The sequence below is a fragment of the Gymnoscopelus microlampas genome (assembly GCF_963454915.1).
Source record: "Gymnoscopelus microlampas genome assembly, chromosome: 16".
Taxonomy (NCBI): Eukaryota; Metazoa; Chordata; class Actinopteri; order Myctophiformes; family Myctophidae; genus Gymnoscopelus; species Gymnoscopelus microlampas.
Genome location: NC_139953.1, coordinates 8,296,949 through 8,313,081, shown reverse-complemented (window position 1 = coordinate 8,313,081; position 16,133 = coordinate 8,296,949). Strand labels below are relative to the sequence as shown.

The 16,133-nt window shown below is 43.1% G+C and overlaps 1 protein-coding gene across 1 annotated transcript in view; it reads right to left on the bottom strand.

The window, feature by feature from the left end:
- LOC311063519 (uncharacterized protein) overlaps positions 1-16,133 on the bottom strand; it is a 38,642-nt gene that overhangs the window by 3,584 nt on the left and 18,925 nt on the right. The window contains exons 6-8 of the mRNA XM_084082998.1: positions 15,933-16,019; positions 13,629-14,922; positions 13,231-13,448 (exon numbers count right to left, since the gene is read on the bottom strand). Of these exons, the coding sequence (XP_083939124.1) occupies positions 13,231-13,448; positions 13,629-14,922; positions 15,933-16,019 (1,599 nt within the window). The remainder of the gene's footprint in view (positions 1-13,230; positions 13,449-13,628; positions 14,923-15,932; positions 16,020-16,133) is intronic.

The window sequence follows — 16,133 nt, the reverse complement described above, 5'->3', positions numbered from 1 at the left end:
TAGGAAATAAGAAACAATATACATTGACATTTGATGAACTTGCAACTTTTACACTACAGATTTGTTTTTACATCACACTCCTATTGAATCAAAAAATCTAAGCTGTGTGATATATACATTTTGAGTTAAGACCATTAATATCAACCCATGCCCCTCTGCACTCTAGCAATCAGTGCACCTGGTGATACCTAGCCTGTCAATGATTGGCTCCTCAATGGTGCTGAAAAGTAACTATGTACATTTACTCAAGTACCTCTCTCCCTCTCTCTCTCTCTCTCTCTCTCTCTCTCTCTCTCTCTCTCTCTCTCTCTCTCTCTCTCTCTCTCTCTCTCTCTCTCTCTCTCTCTCTCTCTCTCTCTCTCTCTCTCTCTCTCTCTCTCTCTCTCTCTCTCTCTCTCTCTCTCTCTCTCTCTCTCTCTCTCTCTCTCTCTCTCTCTCTCTCTCTCTCTCTCTCTCAAACCTGAACTTTGAACATTCAGTGGATTTTCTGAGGTTTTCGGAATAATTAGGCTCAGAAAAGTACTGTAATTGGCCCGTGGACTTTGATGTCAAAGTACATTAATACCGCTCCCTCTCCTCTCTGCCCCTCCCCCTCTCCTTCTCGGAGAGGGGAGGAGCGGAGCAGAGGCGATGATTGACCGGCAAAATCCCTCAACAGCGACAACCGCAGGCAAATAGGTTCTCTTTTCATTGCAGCCGAAAAGGCTTCAGAACACAGAGAAAAATAATAAATAAATGACAAGTCATATTATACCAGGTGCTGTAAGCGTGTGTGAGTGTGAGTGTGAGTGTGTGTGTGTGTGTGTGTGTGTGTGTGTGTGTGTGTGTTTGTTTGAATTGAACATTGAATGTGCAACGCTAAATGCGAATAATGTTTTTTATATAAGTTGTGGCAATATTTTTAGACACCACACGGGTCTTCCCAACAATAGCGAAGATTAAAGTCAGGGTGAACATGTCCAAATAATAACTTAATAGCCAAACTAGCTCTGAGGAAGCACGCTAGCATTTAGGCTAACTCTGTAACCTGAGTCTAAGTTGCAGTGTTGAAGAAAGGAGCATTGATTTCCTCCGGGAGGGAAGGGGAGGGGGGGTACTACGGAGGACGGGCCGTCTCCCCATTGGCTTAAAGGACAGGCAAAACAGGGAAGTGTCCCCATTGGCTTAAAGGAGTGAAGGACAGCCAGGACAGCCAATGATTGAAAACATGTTGCGAATATGTCCCGGACCCCCTGTTGAAGACCCCATGACTAGTGACATAAGGTACATTGCTCACCTTGAAAACAATTAAATGCAGACATACATGACCTGCTATGTGTCTGAATGGGAAAACCTTATTTATGTATTTTTGCTTTTAGTCAAAATAAGAAAATTATTTTGCATTAAGATAAGATGTTGTTTGTTAAAAAAGATTACCATTTTGAAAAATAAAAATTTCAATAATTGATCTCAATATGGACCCATAATTTGCCATAATCATGCAGCTCTATCTATAACAGTAATTAAAAAATTATATAGACCACAGTAGTATTCTCTTAAAAAATCTTCTTTTTGTAACCACTTTTCGTTGTATAGCTAGGGCATCAATATTATAGCCATATCATGATATTAGACTGGATATCGTCTTATTGGTACTCTGTATTGGCAAATACACAAAATTAAGTACTTATACTCAGCCTGAATAAATTCTAGTTAGTTGTCTAGTTCTTAGATAGAAAATCGGTAAAACCGGTATCGGCAGGTCAGACTTTAAAAAAACTGGTAATCGGTATCGGCCAAGGATTTTTCAACCGGTGCATCTCTACCTCCCTTGATGCATTAACAAGCGTCAACAAGCATCAGCTGGACACACACACCTGCCCTCTGCAGTGCAAAAAGTAAAAGTGACTGGAGTCTGTCTCATTTATCTCCAAAAGCCCTTGAATTTGATGGAATATGATCAAATATGACTGTGATTGTGGTAAGCCCACATTTCATATCACACACACCATACCTGTAACTTTCACTAGCCAAAATAAAAACATTGGGACATTGGACAGGGGTTGGTTCGGGCCGGACAGTTGCCCCTCGCGGGCCGCAAATTCCCTGTGGGCCGCTGAATTTGTGCAAATCTTTGAATATAATATATATATATTTTTTAAAGGGAACATTTAAAATCAAATCTTTGAGATGGGGTCCGCCGCCAAATACATATAATTTTGGCGATCCTTGACATGAAAAAGTCTGAGCACCACTGCTATAGCAACACAAGTGTTTCAGAAAACAGTTTAGACTCGGCCTCAGGTCTTAACTCATTCACTACCAGAGTTTTTCAGAAAAGTCCAGGAGGGGCGAACTCCACTTGCGACCGCGACGGCTCGCTTCGACGGGTGCCTGTTTTTGGCGACGTTTCACCCGTGCGCCATGACGCACAGTATGGCTCCGCGGAGAACGGGCGCTCGTCGAGACTCTTCGCGTTTATTGCGACACGTCGGGACATATGATCTCGTCGTGCCTTTTGAAGTTCTCGTCGGGGCTATAGCTAAGTGCGACCGCAACGTAAGGCACGACGGAAAGAAGCCATCGTCGCCGAAATATTACTCCGTCGCGCCGAAATAATCCCAGGAGGGCGAACTCTACTTGTGACCGCGACGGCTCGCTTCGACGGGTGCCTGCTCGCTTCGAATGTCTTTGTTTTCAAATATCTTACTGCCTTGATAAAATCCCCATTAGGTATGAAATAACAAAAAAACTTTGAGGACAAAAAATGTATTGTATTACAGCTGCTTCGATATAAAGGACATCATTTCCTTAAAGCAGTAAATTGAATGAAAGAACGAATGAATGAATGCATTAATGAATGGATGAGTAATTTATTTTGGTGCTGAAGAGTTCAATGGAAAACTTAAACATTAATTAGAATAACAGATGAAAACAGTCTGTAGGGAGAAATAAAAAACACAGTAAGTCAATGTTAGTCAATAAAAATTAGAAAGCCAGGCTGTTATATAAGTAAAAAAGTCTCACTATAATTTGCAGACAGAATACGTCGCAATGCGCGGCTTTCGCAAAGCAGCAGATATGAGCTAGTAGATCGGCTGAATGTAAATGCATTGTATAGTGTGATTTCTGTGTTATCTATTGCGTTGGGGGGTCGCCTCTCTCTCTCTCTCTCTCTCTCTCTCTCTCTCTCTCTCTCTCTCTCTCTCTCTCTCTCTCTCTCTCTCTCTCTCTCTCTCTCTCTCTCTCTCTCTCTCTCTCTCTCTCTCTCTCTCTCTCTCTCTCTCTCTCTCTCTCTCTCTCTCTCTCTCTCTCTCTCTCTCTCTCTCTCTCTCTCTCTCTCTCTCTCTCTCTCTCTCTCTCTCTCTCTCTCTCTCGTGATTACAAAAAGAAGATTTTTTAAGAGAATACTACTGCAGAGTAATATTTCGGCGACGATGGTTTCTTTCTGTAGTGCCTTACGTCGCGGTAAACGCGACGAGTCTCGACGAGCGCCCGTTCTCCGACGCACAGGTGAAACGCCGACAAAAACAGGCACCCGTCGAAGCGAGCCGTCGCGGTCGCAAGTAAGTAGAGTTCGCCCATCCTGGGATTATTTCGGCGCGACGGAGTAATATTTCGGCGACGATGCCGTCGTGCCTTACGTCGCGGTCGCACTTAGCTATAGCCCCGACGAGAACTTTAAAAAGGCACGACGAGATCAAATGTCCCGACGTGCAATAAACGCGACGAGTCTCAACGAGCGCCCGTTCTCCGCGGAGCCATACCGTGCGTCATGGCGCACGGGTGAAACGTCGGCAAAAACAGGCACCCGTCGAAGCGAGCAGGCACCCGTCGAAGCGAGCCGTCGCGGTCGCAAGTGGAGTTCGCTGTCTTTCGAAAAGTCTGTGGCCACTGCCAGCATTTTTGAGCATTTTTACTAATCTTTCAAGACCCCAGAATATGTTGTGCTATGACAACGTAAACACCAAATATCTCAAAAGAAAGGAGTCTCTACTTTCATCAGGAAATAAATGTTTCTAGCATGTTCCGTTCTTTAGTTATTGACAGTTGAATATAGCTTGTTTTCACCAAAAACACGGAAAGTAGAGAAAAATGCATTTTTGTGAAAACTTCATTTTCATCCATTCACATGACAGAGAGACAGACAGACAGACATATGGAAACTGTTGAATAGTTTTGACACATTTTGACAAAAGTCTTATCTTCTGGGGCTTCCCTGGGACAAAACATTTTCAGATGGGGGTCTGCGGCCAAATACATATCAATTTGGGAGTCTTTAACACAAAAAAGTGGGGGGAGCATGAACGAAAGCCTGCACCTAACAGTTTCAGGAAGTGAGCGGGTTTGTTAACGTGCGCACCAAAGACCGAAGCATTTTAGAACGAACCCGTCATGAACATCCCATCACTACAGACGGCAGAGAACCGATTGAGTTTCTGGTGTGCAGGGCAAATGTGTACAGTATGGCCCTCCCTGGTTCTCTCCATTGAATATCAAAGGGCACTTGGTGCCCCCGGTAACAAAATAAAAAACACAATAAAATGGTTGGTTTTGTTTTGATCGCGACGATTCTTCCGGTTGTCCTCTGATCTGGAAGCCCTAGATTAACTCACAGGTTGCGGAAGAGCGCCCTCTATCGTAAACGACTGAAAATGCCAAATGACGAGTGACATCATTGGCGGTCTGCGCCTTGGATTGAAATGACGAATATACTCGTCAATGAGTTAATGGGTTAAAGGAAAGAGGCAGAGGAGAAAACGCTACTATCAGCTGGGGCCGCGTGGGGGAGCATCAAGGCCACTGCGGCCTCAGGGCATACCATTCTTTGACCATGGAAGGGAACGGTCTTCAATGAGACCAGCTGTGCCATAGAAGTTAGCTTGTAGGTGTGGTATATTTTAGACAGACCATGTCTCCTTAAAGCAGGGCCACTCAGCAAAATACCAAAAGTCCAAGGGCCACAAGCTAAAAATGTCGGTCCTATTTTGGATTTTTCGATTTTGTAACACACTACACATTGTTATTGTTATAAGAAAATGTACATTTTGACATCATATTCTTTTCACTGTCTGTTTTTGAAAAAAAAGGAAGCAACCCATATACTTGAACGGAAATGTATATTTTTATCCTGTGCTTCATAATTTAAAAAAATGGAGAAAAAAAACAAAACCAAAATACAGCCAGAGGGATGTCTTTTTGCAGGAAAACACAGCAGCATAATTATATAGTGGCTGATAGCTGGAAAATATATATATATATATATTTTTTTTAGGCTCAAAGTTAAAGTTAGTTAAAGTATATAAATTTAGACTCAAAGTTACCTCGTCTTCCTTTAATGTTAGTGGGGCGGCGTGGCACGATATATCAGCCTAATCGTTCCCTTTTGTGATTAAAGCGCCAAATTTGGCAGAATTGTTGATTGATATATTGGGAACAAAACTGGATATTGGGCCATCACGAATTCTCACGCTGGTGGGTGTGGCAGCCATTTTTTCAAAATGGCCACCAGTGGTTGATCAAATCTTTCTAGTTTTTGTCCTACTAGGCCGAAATGTTGCTCAAGTATGTGAGTATGAAGGTGTGTGGGTGTGTTCATGTTAATTGCCTAAAAGGGGGCGTTGCAATGGGAGTGGCCTAGATAACAGCAACATTTGGGAGAATTGTTCAAATGGTGATACAAGCGGGACATTTGGTACAAATCATCTTTGGAGATCACGCTTCGATTTAGGAAACCAGGCCACTCATAAATCAAAGATGGCAGCCATTTTTTTTCAAGATGGCCACCAAAAGACTGTATTTTAATTTCTGCATATCTTTACCTATTATTTGAGGTCAATTACCAAATCACCTATTAGCACGACAGGAGTTACCATTTACAGTGACGGTGCCAGCATATGAGTAGCACATAGACTGTAAAAATGTATGGATGTAAGTGACGCCATTGGTTTCTACAGACCGTAAATGAAGCCGATTTTATAACGCATATCATGGTGATTGAAAGAAGACTTGAAACTAGCGACAAAAACCCACCCACTTGAATGGAGAAAAAATCTTTCTGACATCAGCAGGGGTAAAACAGCGAACCTACTGGCCATTCATATGAACTTTTACTTCCTATTTAGACTCTATTTCAAAGCAGGAAGCTGGGCCCTTGGAGCCTGCAGTACTCAAGCATGGCTTGAGTATGGCTTGAGTACTAGGAGCTGGTGTTAGGTGTGAAGATGAAGAATAAGAACAATGCTGTGTGGAGCTCAGGGAGGAGATAAGAAAGGCAGCCAGAGAGAAAGTAGGGAGGAGTACAAAGAGATGAGGGGTAAGGCAGAGAGAAAGGTGGTGAGGGTTAAGGAAAAGAGTATGAGTAGTTGTATGAAAGGTTGGACACCAAGGAGGGAGGACCGGCACATTTTTGGCTAGACAGAGGCACTGAGATGGGTCGGATGAGCAACAGGTTAAGGTGATAAAGGAGGGATGGAAATGTTCTAGCAACCAAAGACAGTGTGTTGAGAAGACGGAAGGATCACTTTGAGGAAACAGATGGAGGAAAGTGTCAGGAGTTTTATTTTAACAGGAGTATACCAGTGAGAGGGAAGATGTATAAGACGGGAGGGGTACCAGCCATGATGCTGTACGGCTTGGAAACGGTGGCACTGACGAAAAGACAGGAGGTGGAGGTGGCAGAATTGAGGATGCTACGATTCTCATTAGGAGTGACTTACAAATAAATGGTAACTCCTGTTTGAAAATGTTCAAAAACATACTATGGGAGTGCTATTTGGTGATCTGGTGATTGACTTCAAATGATTAAAGGCAAAGATATGCAAAAATGCAAAAACAAATTTTGGCGGCCATCTTGAAAAAAGGCTGCCATCTTTGATTTAAGAGTGGCCTGGTTTCCTAAATCGAAGCGTGATCTCCAAAGATGATTTGTACCAAATTTCCCGCTTGTATCACCATTTGAACAATTCTCCCAAAATATTGCTGTTATCTAGGCCACTCCCATTGCAATGCCCCCTTTTAGACAATTAGCATGAACACACCCACGTCTTCATACTCACATACTTGAGCAACATTTCGGCCTAGTAGGACAAAAATTAGGAAGATTTGATCAACCGCTGGTGGCCATTTTGAAAAATGGCTGCCACGCCCACCAGGGTGAGAATTTGCGATGGCCCAATACCCAGATTTGTTCCCAATGTATCAATGAACACCTCTACCAAATTTGGCGCTTTAATCACAAAAGGGAACGATTGTCGTGCTACGCCGCCCCACTATGTGTCATATCATCGGTTATTGACCGTAGTATAACTTATTTAACTCATTTCTAGCTGATCAAGCAGAGTGGAGATAAAGCCACAGATCACATCCTTTGATCTTCTTGACCTCACCCTAAAATAAGTCAACTGAAAGCTGAGACAGGATATAGCCCCTCCTAAAGTCTTTGTCCCTTTGTGTAAGGTGAAGCCCTCCAGGCTTTGAGGTGTTGACAGTTAACACAAGAAATGGGTCAAAGTGTCTTTCCAAAGTTAGCTTAATTAACATTCTTTCACTCTAGATGAAAGCCGACAAGACTGGCTTAGAATTATCAGGAGTGTATTATAAATTAATTTCTGTCTTATGATCAAATCTTAGGTTCATATAAACATGGATATATTGAATCATTCACTGCCAAGGACGTGTTAGATGTCTTTTTTTCCAAATGCTCAGACTGCCCAGGACATTTTTGACGACTTTTTCATTTTCAGTGATTTTCCACCAGATGGCGCTGTTCTCTATCACTTGAGTGACCATTTTCACCCTCAAGTCAAACAGATCCAGGAGATCACTTGATCGAAAGACCCCCCCCCCATCCACTTCCTGTTTAGTGTTTTGGGGAAATCAGCTGTGTATCTTGAGTTCTCTTTTTTTCCCCTGCATTTTTGTCACATGCTATATTCATCAGCCTGTAACAAGGGAAGGGGGGGGGGGGGGTCGCGGTGAGTTTTTTCTCTTCCCTTTTTTCTATTGCAGCAGCACAGTGAAACCCTCCATGCTTAGCAGCCGTCGTGGGATCGATCATACTGGATTTAAATATTCTGTGACCAGTTGAAAAAACAAAAATTGCAGGCAGTGGACAAACGCAGCCAGAAATAAGTCTGGCAATGAAGCAAGTGAAGTAAGAGTTAACGTAAATATTTTGTACCTATACACAGGAGTCTATTTTTTAAGTTCTAAGTCTTAATATAGCCAAAGTAAATATTTAAGCTGTAATGTTCAAATATATTATCTCTGATTTAAAGATCAGATACTTTTAAATACACAAATCTTAGTAAAACGTTATTCTATAATCGACATTAACATTTGTAAACACAGTTTGTGTTACCTTAGGGGCAAGACACAAGTCATTTAACTCAGTCAGTTCCAAGTAATTAAACAAATAATTGCCAATAGTGCCAGTGATTTTTCATTTTTCTTACCTTACCATGTAGTTACAGAATATTTATATCCAGTATGATCGATCCCCCAAAAGTTGCTGAACACGGAGGCTTTCACTGTGCTTTCACAAAAATAAATAAATATATCATAGCGAACCTTTGTTTGCTTGTTATATGCCGTTGAAAATGGCATGTCTCGTCAAAAATGCAGGGAAAAAAAAGGAAGTCAAGTTACAGCCATTTCCCCAAACACGCTAACCAGGAAGTGGATGGATCAGTAGATCTTGTGACCACGTGATCTCCTAGATCTCTCTGTGACTGAGCCTGATAGGTTGCAGAACAGCGCCATCTAGTGGTAAACACTGAAAACGCGGTTTGGACGCGTTACACGTCTTTGGCACTCTGGGCTTAGGAAAAAATGGACATGTTACACGTCACCGAATGAGTTAAGAATAGTTCATGTCTCCATAAAGCTCTTTTTATCTAATTCATGGATACATATGACTTTTAGACTTATTCTAAAGTGTATGACTACATTAAATACGGAATTACCTACAAAACCGTTAGTACTAGTTTAGCCTTAAATAAAACCACTCATTTATATTAAACTATGGTAAGACAAGATGTTCAACATAGTAGCCGTTCGGGGGCCGTCCCGGTTCTCACAGCTGTTCGGGCTGGATTGTGATAGGTCGAAAACAAAGAGGAAGGGGTTGGATTAAGGAGGGACACCTTCTTGGTAGCGTGTATAAAATGTATTGCATGATGAAAAGTCTTTTGCATCCGTCACGTTTGGCCATGTACAGTTTGTCATTTTGTAATTCTTTTGACTGTCTTGACAAATAAAAGGGACATTTTAAAGACCTTATTTTTGACGGATTTTCTTCCAATTCCAAGTTTTTTTTACAGCTAAACTTATATGCACATTTTACCACATAGGCTGGGTTCCAAAGCTGTCTCACAGTGTGTGATATCGTCAAGAATGTATTTAGCATTAATGGTACTGGTATACAGTTAACTCTTTGGCTGCCAATGGCGAGATTTCTCGTCATATTTTGCTATGGCCCACACCGCCGTTGATGAGAATGAAGAGATTTTGTGTTTTCAGTGGTTTTCCACTAGATGGCGCTGTTCGCTCACCTATGGATCACTGTTTGGTTCTCTGTGAAGGAGGGAAGCAGCGGGTCACGTGATTGCAAAAAACACATATTCTCGTTCTCTCCCTTGTAATTCGATCTGGAAGAATGGCTTTTCCGCTGTTTGTGTTACTTTTTGGGGAAACACTTACAGCCTACATTCAACTGGCCACAACTATGGAATGGATGCGGCGGCTTGCTTTCCCCCCCCCCCGATACTACAAGACTCAGATACATCTTTTAAATCGATCGGGGGAACTATCATATGAAGGTAAATATTCTGTGGCTCTTGAAAGGTTAGTAAAAATGTTCACAAACGCTGGCACTGGCTGACTTAATTCATTAATTCTGAAACTCAATGAGTTAAGGCAATTTAACACCTTTTACAGCCTTTTAAATGTACTGGATTTTCAGGCCGCCAAGCGGCCTAGTCCTATGTTGCGCTGATAAGAGCAATGATCACCGAAGTATGGCCATTTGAAGTGTTAAACACTGCTATAACACTGCTGCCGAGCAGCGATGCACTTACAGCACCCAGGTCCACTTTCATACCTGTGTGACCTTGTGTTCTGGAGGTAGGGGTCTACGACCACTTCCTGGTAAAACCAAAAGTGAACAGATCCCCTTCCGGGTTGCACCATTGAACTCCACACCCCTAAGAGAGCGTGTGGGTGAAGTTTCGAGGCAATCCGACAAACCGGAAGTAGGAAGGAAAAAACAGAAGTGGACATCTTTGATGAAATTGGAAGTCTGAGAGACCGCCCACCAAGTTTAGAGCCTGTAAAATGCTGGGAACTGGAGTTTTGGCCGTTTAAACCCAAAAAAGCAGAGGGGGTGGGGCTTCTGCAACCACCTACCAATTTTGAAGCATAGAGTTATGGCTGTTTAAACCCCAGTCAATATGAACACAGAGGGGCACGGCTTAAGCATTACAGTCTGTCCCTATTGGCCATCTAAGGGCACCTACCAAGCGTGGGGCGTTTAGCATGCTGGGAACTGGAGTTATAGCTGTTTAAAGCCCAACCAATAGGAACCTAGAGGCGTCGGGGCTTAAGCAATTACAGCCTGTCCCAATTGGCCATCTAAGAGCACCTACTAAGTTTGGGGCCTTTAGCATGCTGGGAACTTGTGTTATGGCTGTTTAAACCCCAGCCAATAGGAACACAGAGGGGGGCGGAGTAATGGTGCCACAGGCGTGGTCCCTAGTGTGGTCCCTGGTGTGGCTATTCTGATGGCAGCCCCCTGACTATTGTTGGTGCCTAGTTTGATGCGGACCATTAAAACCAGGAAAGCACCTGTGTCATTTTAGATTTGAGCTAAAAAAAACATTATTTAAAGGGACTACACCATGAATTTTACCTTTTTCTTCTTTTTTGTGTGTTTTTGGTCTACCCTACCTCTCTTCTATCATCAAAAATACCCCAGTTTGAACACTCAGGCTTTCACAGCAAATCTGGGGTTTTCTGTAAACTGGTCTAAAAACAGGCCAAACTGATTTGGTCCACCTGCCTACGTCACGTCAGGGAACAATTCCTCCCGTTTTTCAGTTCCAACCAAAAGAAAAAAAAAACTTTTTTTCTTTTTTTTTTTCTTATTTATTTATTTTTTACTTTTTCCACACAGAACCAGGAGATAACATGCATACAAACTGGCTCAATAGCGCCCCGTGCCAAACAGGACAATGTGGTATTGCAGGTGAAAGTGCTTTATAAGCCAGAGAGAAGTTAGTTGGAATGAGTATATCTGAGGCTTGATTTTCTTTTCTTGATTTTTAAATTCATGGTGTAGTCCCTTTAATACTTTGGCTATTCAGAAATAGCAGATCTACAAGCTCATAGCACGTCACGTGCCGCGCTACGAGCTTGTAGATTTGCTAATTCTTTTTCATTGTGAAAATGTTTGCAAATCTTCGAATACATATTATTTTAAAGTGAACAATTTGAACTCAAATCTTTGCTTCTGGGAGTCCCTGGAACAAAACCTTTGGAGATGGGGTTCGGCGGCCAGAGCAATTTCACTATACCTTTGAAAAATCATGGGATATTATCCGTGACCGCCGTCCTCATGGACATCGCCTCATTACACGCACGGGGATCTCGGGAGTCCCGAAATATTTTTGTATCCGCTCGCGGTAATCCGTTGCACAGCTGTGGCCAGTTGAATGGGCCTTGTGTTTGCCATATATCGTATGCGTCCTGGGCAGGCAATGTGTTGAGGACTCGCAGACACCCTGAATATATTGGGATAATATTTATTAATTTTTACCAGTAAAGTTTCTGCCCTATGCGTTGTTTTTTCCACCTCACCATGTCTAATCATGTGGACCTACCAACGTGTTACCACTTTCACAACTTATGCTTTACCTCATGTACAGTACATACTGTATCTGCTGGTCTTATGCTATGTATAGATACCGTGATCTTTTTCATGTTCTCTTTATTTAGAGATGACAAATGCTACTTGTATATGTGGTCAGGTTCCCATAGGCTATGCAAGGGATAATTGACGGAGCGCCGGTCATTGTTGAGAAATAACTCCCGACAGGCTGATTGATGATCATGAAGGGGGTTATTTCTCAACAACGACCGGCGCGCCGTCAATTATCCCGCTTATAACACGGCTACTAGAGATGCGCGGATGGGGTTTATCGTCACCCAAATCCGCGTATACATGTTCATTATCCACCCGCCATTCAACCGCGTTAATTATACCATCCTATTTCTAGATCTGCACCAACCACATCAAATTATTATTATATTCCTGATGTTAGTTTTCTTATAAACAATGTTACTCACCACTGTCTGCCGCGATGTAGTGACTGTATACAATCCATATGGTAACAACAAGACGGAGCTTCATTCACTTTACTTTCGCTTTCACTTTGTTGCCATGTCTGCTTTTTATAAGCGACCTTTGGGCTAATTTGGCGCTTGTTTTGGGCTTGTTTTCATAGACCTGGTTGCTTATTTCTCTCGCAAGATCTGGCAACACCGGCTGCATGCTGTACACTGTTGTTGGCAACGTGCAGTAGGCGGCTAATTTGTGCCTGATGTAAAATGACGTAATATTAAAATACTACAAATGCATGCACGGCGAGATTTCGTGTTTTTTAAAAGCTATAATAGGCCTATAGTTTGATATCATTCATTTAATTCCCGCATTATTTCACCCGCGGTTTATCCAATATTAATTAATAATTATATTTGATTGACCCAAATCTACCCAAACTGCGGTTAACTGCGGCAACCGCGGCTAAAACCGCGATCCGTGCATCTCTAACGGCTACTTACAAAATAAATTAATAAATTGATCCAAAAGCAACAAAACCGAGTATTGCCTTGCTTACGGTAATGAAAGTATTCCAGAAGTGTTGTGCTGGCCGTCCGTCCAGCACAACACACAAAAACATTCTTGAGAGCAACGTTTAGTTGTAAATGACACTGTGCGTTTGTTTACATGGCTGCCGTGTTGGATACAGCATAAAATCAAGCAGCGCAGTAGGTGCTCTGAGTCTTTGATTAGGCAGCAGTCTGTTATAGAGCTCATCGGTCATTGTTCAGAAATAACACACCATTAAATTCAGTGATTGACGAATCAGAATCAAGCATTCAACCAAGCCGTGTAATAAACGTAGTTAACGGTAGCTGCACGTTTCTACAACAAATGTTACGTAGTTTATATCCATCCTGTCTCAGGCCTACCTGTGTTGCTGCTGCTGGTCTGGTTGCCCTGATAGTCATCCATGCTGGTGCTCAGAGAAGCAAGCACCGCAGCTGCCTCCATTGTCACCTTAGCCTGGGTTCTCTCCTCATCGCTGTCACTCTTGCCCAGGTCGTCAAAGCCAAAGTATTCCATTTTGCTGCTGCTGCCATCGAAAGCCACTCCGCCCTCCAAGCCCTCTTTGTCCTCGATGGCCAAGCTGTAACTCAAAGAAATAAGAGTTTGAAATTACTTAGGACCATGTCTTAAATTAAAAAAGACAAGTTCAGATTACCTATATATCTTGAATATTAAAGAATATACCCACAATATTACAGAGGAGGTCAACAAAAAACTTGACATAACATGACAGATCAGAATGAGACCGTGTGCTGTTTACCGGGTGCGTTTGACTGGTGGAGCGTACAACTTCTTCTCGCTTGCCTGTCTAGCCAGGTCGTCCAACTTCTTCTTCTCGACTGCCTCTCTGGCCAGGTCTTCCATGCTGCGCTGCATGAAGTCCGGGATGGTGACAGTAGGGATGGACAGTAGGGATGGCTTCAGCAATGTGCAGTCCTGCAAGCTCTCCCTTGTCTCGACAACGGGTGCTGCAGCTGCTGGGGTTTTCCTCGGCCTCCCCCTTGCCCTTTTTGTGACAGGGTCAGCGGGCAGGCTGCTGCTACCTGCTGTGTCGGATGAGGAGGCTTTCATGGGCGGAAAGGGCCGACAGTACTCCTTGCAGTTGGAGGCCCTGCGGGTCAACTCCGCAAAAGGGATGTCCACGGGAGGCTTGGTGAGAGATTCCGCTGGAAGCTGCTGCTCTGAGCTTCTCAGCCTTTCTGAGTAGAATTCACCATGGGTGGAGGGTGAGGAGGACTGGGAGTCCTTGCTACCTCCAGGGTCGGCAATAGAGTCTTTACCGAGGATGCCGGAGTCTATACTAAGAACAGAGGATGGCTGCTGGTTCCTCACCTCAGGCTGACCGGGCCGACGGTACTCCTTGCAGTTGGAGGCCCTACGGGTGAACGGTGCAGAAGGGATGTCCACGGGAGATTCCGCTGGAAGCTTCTGCTCTAAACTTGTCAGTTCACCGTGCGTGGAAGAGGGCTGGGTGTCCTTGCTACTTCCAGCCTCGTCATTAGAGTATTTTTCCAGGATGCTGAAGTCTATGATGAGGGCAGGCGGCGGATGCGGAGTCATCACCTCAGCCGGAGATTCTTCTGGAAGCTGCTGCTTGGCACTTGTCAGGCCTTCTGAGTACTTTTCACCCTGGGTGGAAGAGGACTGAGAGTCCTTGGTACCTCCAGGCTCGACATTAGAGTCTTTAGCTAGGATGCTAGAATCCATACTAAGAGCAGAGGACAACTGCGGGGTCATCAATTTGGCGGGAGATTCCACTGGAAGCTGCTTTTTGGCGCTTGTCAGCCCTGTGTAGAGTTCACCCTTTGTGGAAGAGGAGGTGGACTGGGAGTCCTTGCTACCGCCAGGCTCGGCATTAGAGTCTTTAGTCACGATGCTGGAGTCTATGCTGAGAGCAGAGGACAGCTGCGAGGTTCTTATTGAGTTACGGCCATGAGAGGCGGTTGTCTCTGGAATGTCAGAGACCATTGTTGTTGCCTTCAGGTTGCTGTCAGGTGTGCCTCTGTCTGACGGCTGGCTGTCCTCTACATCTTTCTGTACAGACGTTTGCTCATCTGTGGGTCGTTATGAAAAACACATTGTTTAACATAGTTTACACCGTTAACGGCGTGGTACGCAGATATTAACCACCATCGGCTGAAAAACGAATTATTAAACTGCTTTCACATGAAACTAGTGTAGCAGCTTCTTCAATAACTGCAGTATTTGTAAAGACTGACACAGGCCCGGCTCACACAGTTAAAACAAGCGTGTTGTCGCTGCCTTATGCCTTACGTGAGGCATAAGGCCGGTTCAATTCATTCCCTATGGAAGTCACATGGTTTGATAAAACTGGTGCCTTAGGGGAGGGGAGGTAAAGCCAGAGAGCGGCGAAGCAAGTCAGCTTTATCAAACCATGTGACTTCCATAGGGAATGAATTGAAATGGCCTTATGCCTCACGTAAGGCATAAGGCAGCCACAAAACACTTATTTGAACTGTGTTAGGGAGGCCTTATATTTAGGTAATATATCAGGGAGGGGGGTAAGTTGATAGAGGCTTCTGCTAACCTGCAGTGTAAAACACCTAAGGGGCATTTATGTGATCAAGATAATCCTACTCTTTCATGCAGCTGATATCCAAATGTAATGGCTAAATATGTACCTTCACTGATATTTTCACATTGAATAGCACAAACAACAGACACAATGATCAGTTATGTCCTTATTATAACTAACACCAATTATATTTAAGAACAAAAACTAGCGAAATGAGTAACAGAAACATATATAATATAATATACATAATAAAAAACATTATACCGTACTTTACTCATTAGCTTGCACCAAGGCTAAAATCACAGTATTTCCCTACAATAAACCAAGTAATAACAATAATAACATAAATCTATAGAATAAAATAAAACATAATTAACAGGAAGTGAAAACTATAAACATCTCAATTTAATAAACTGCAATATTGTCAAGAATGAAGGTAGAAGATCATCTTTACAAAATGCAATATAATACAATTACAAAGCTAACTCAGGTCAGTTTCACTAAGAACAGTACAATACTCTTCCATACCCGAGGCAGGGAATCCAAGGAAATCCTCCTCATTGCCGTCCTCTTCAAACATTTGGAGGAGATGTTGATGCAGTTCTCTGTCCGTGGCTTCAGATGGACCACATTGGAGAGAAGAAAACATCATAAAATGTCTCACTTGTGTCTCAGATGGAGATTTTTGTTTTCAAAATTCTCTCTCTCTCTCTCTCTCTCTCTCTCTCT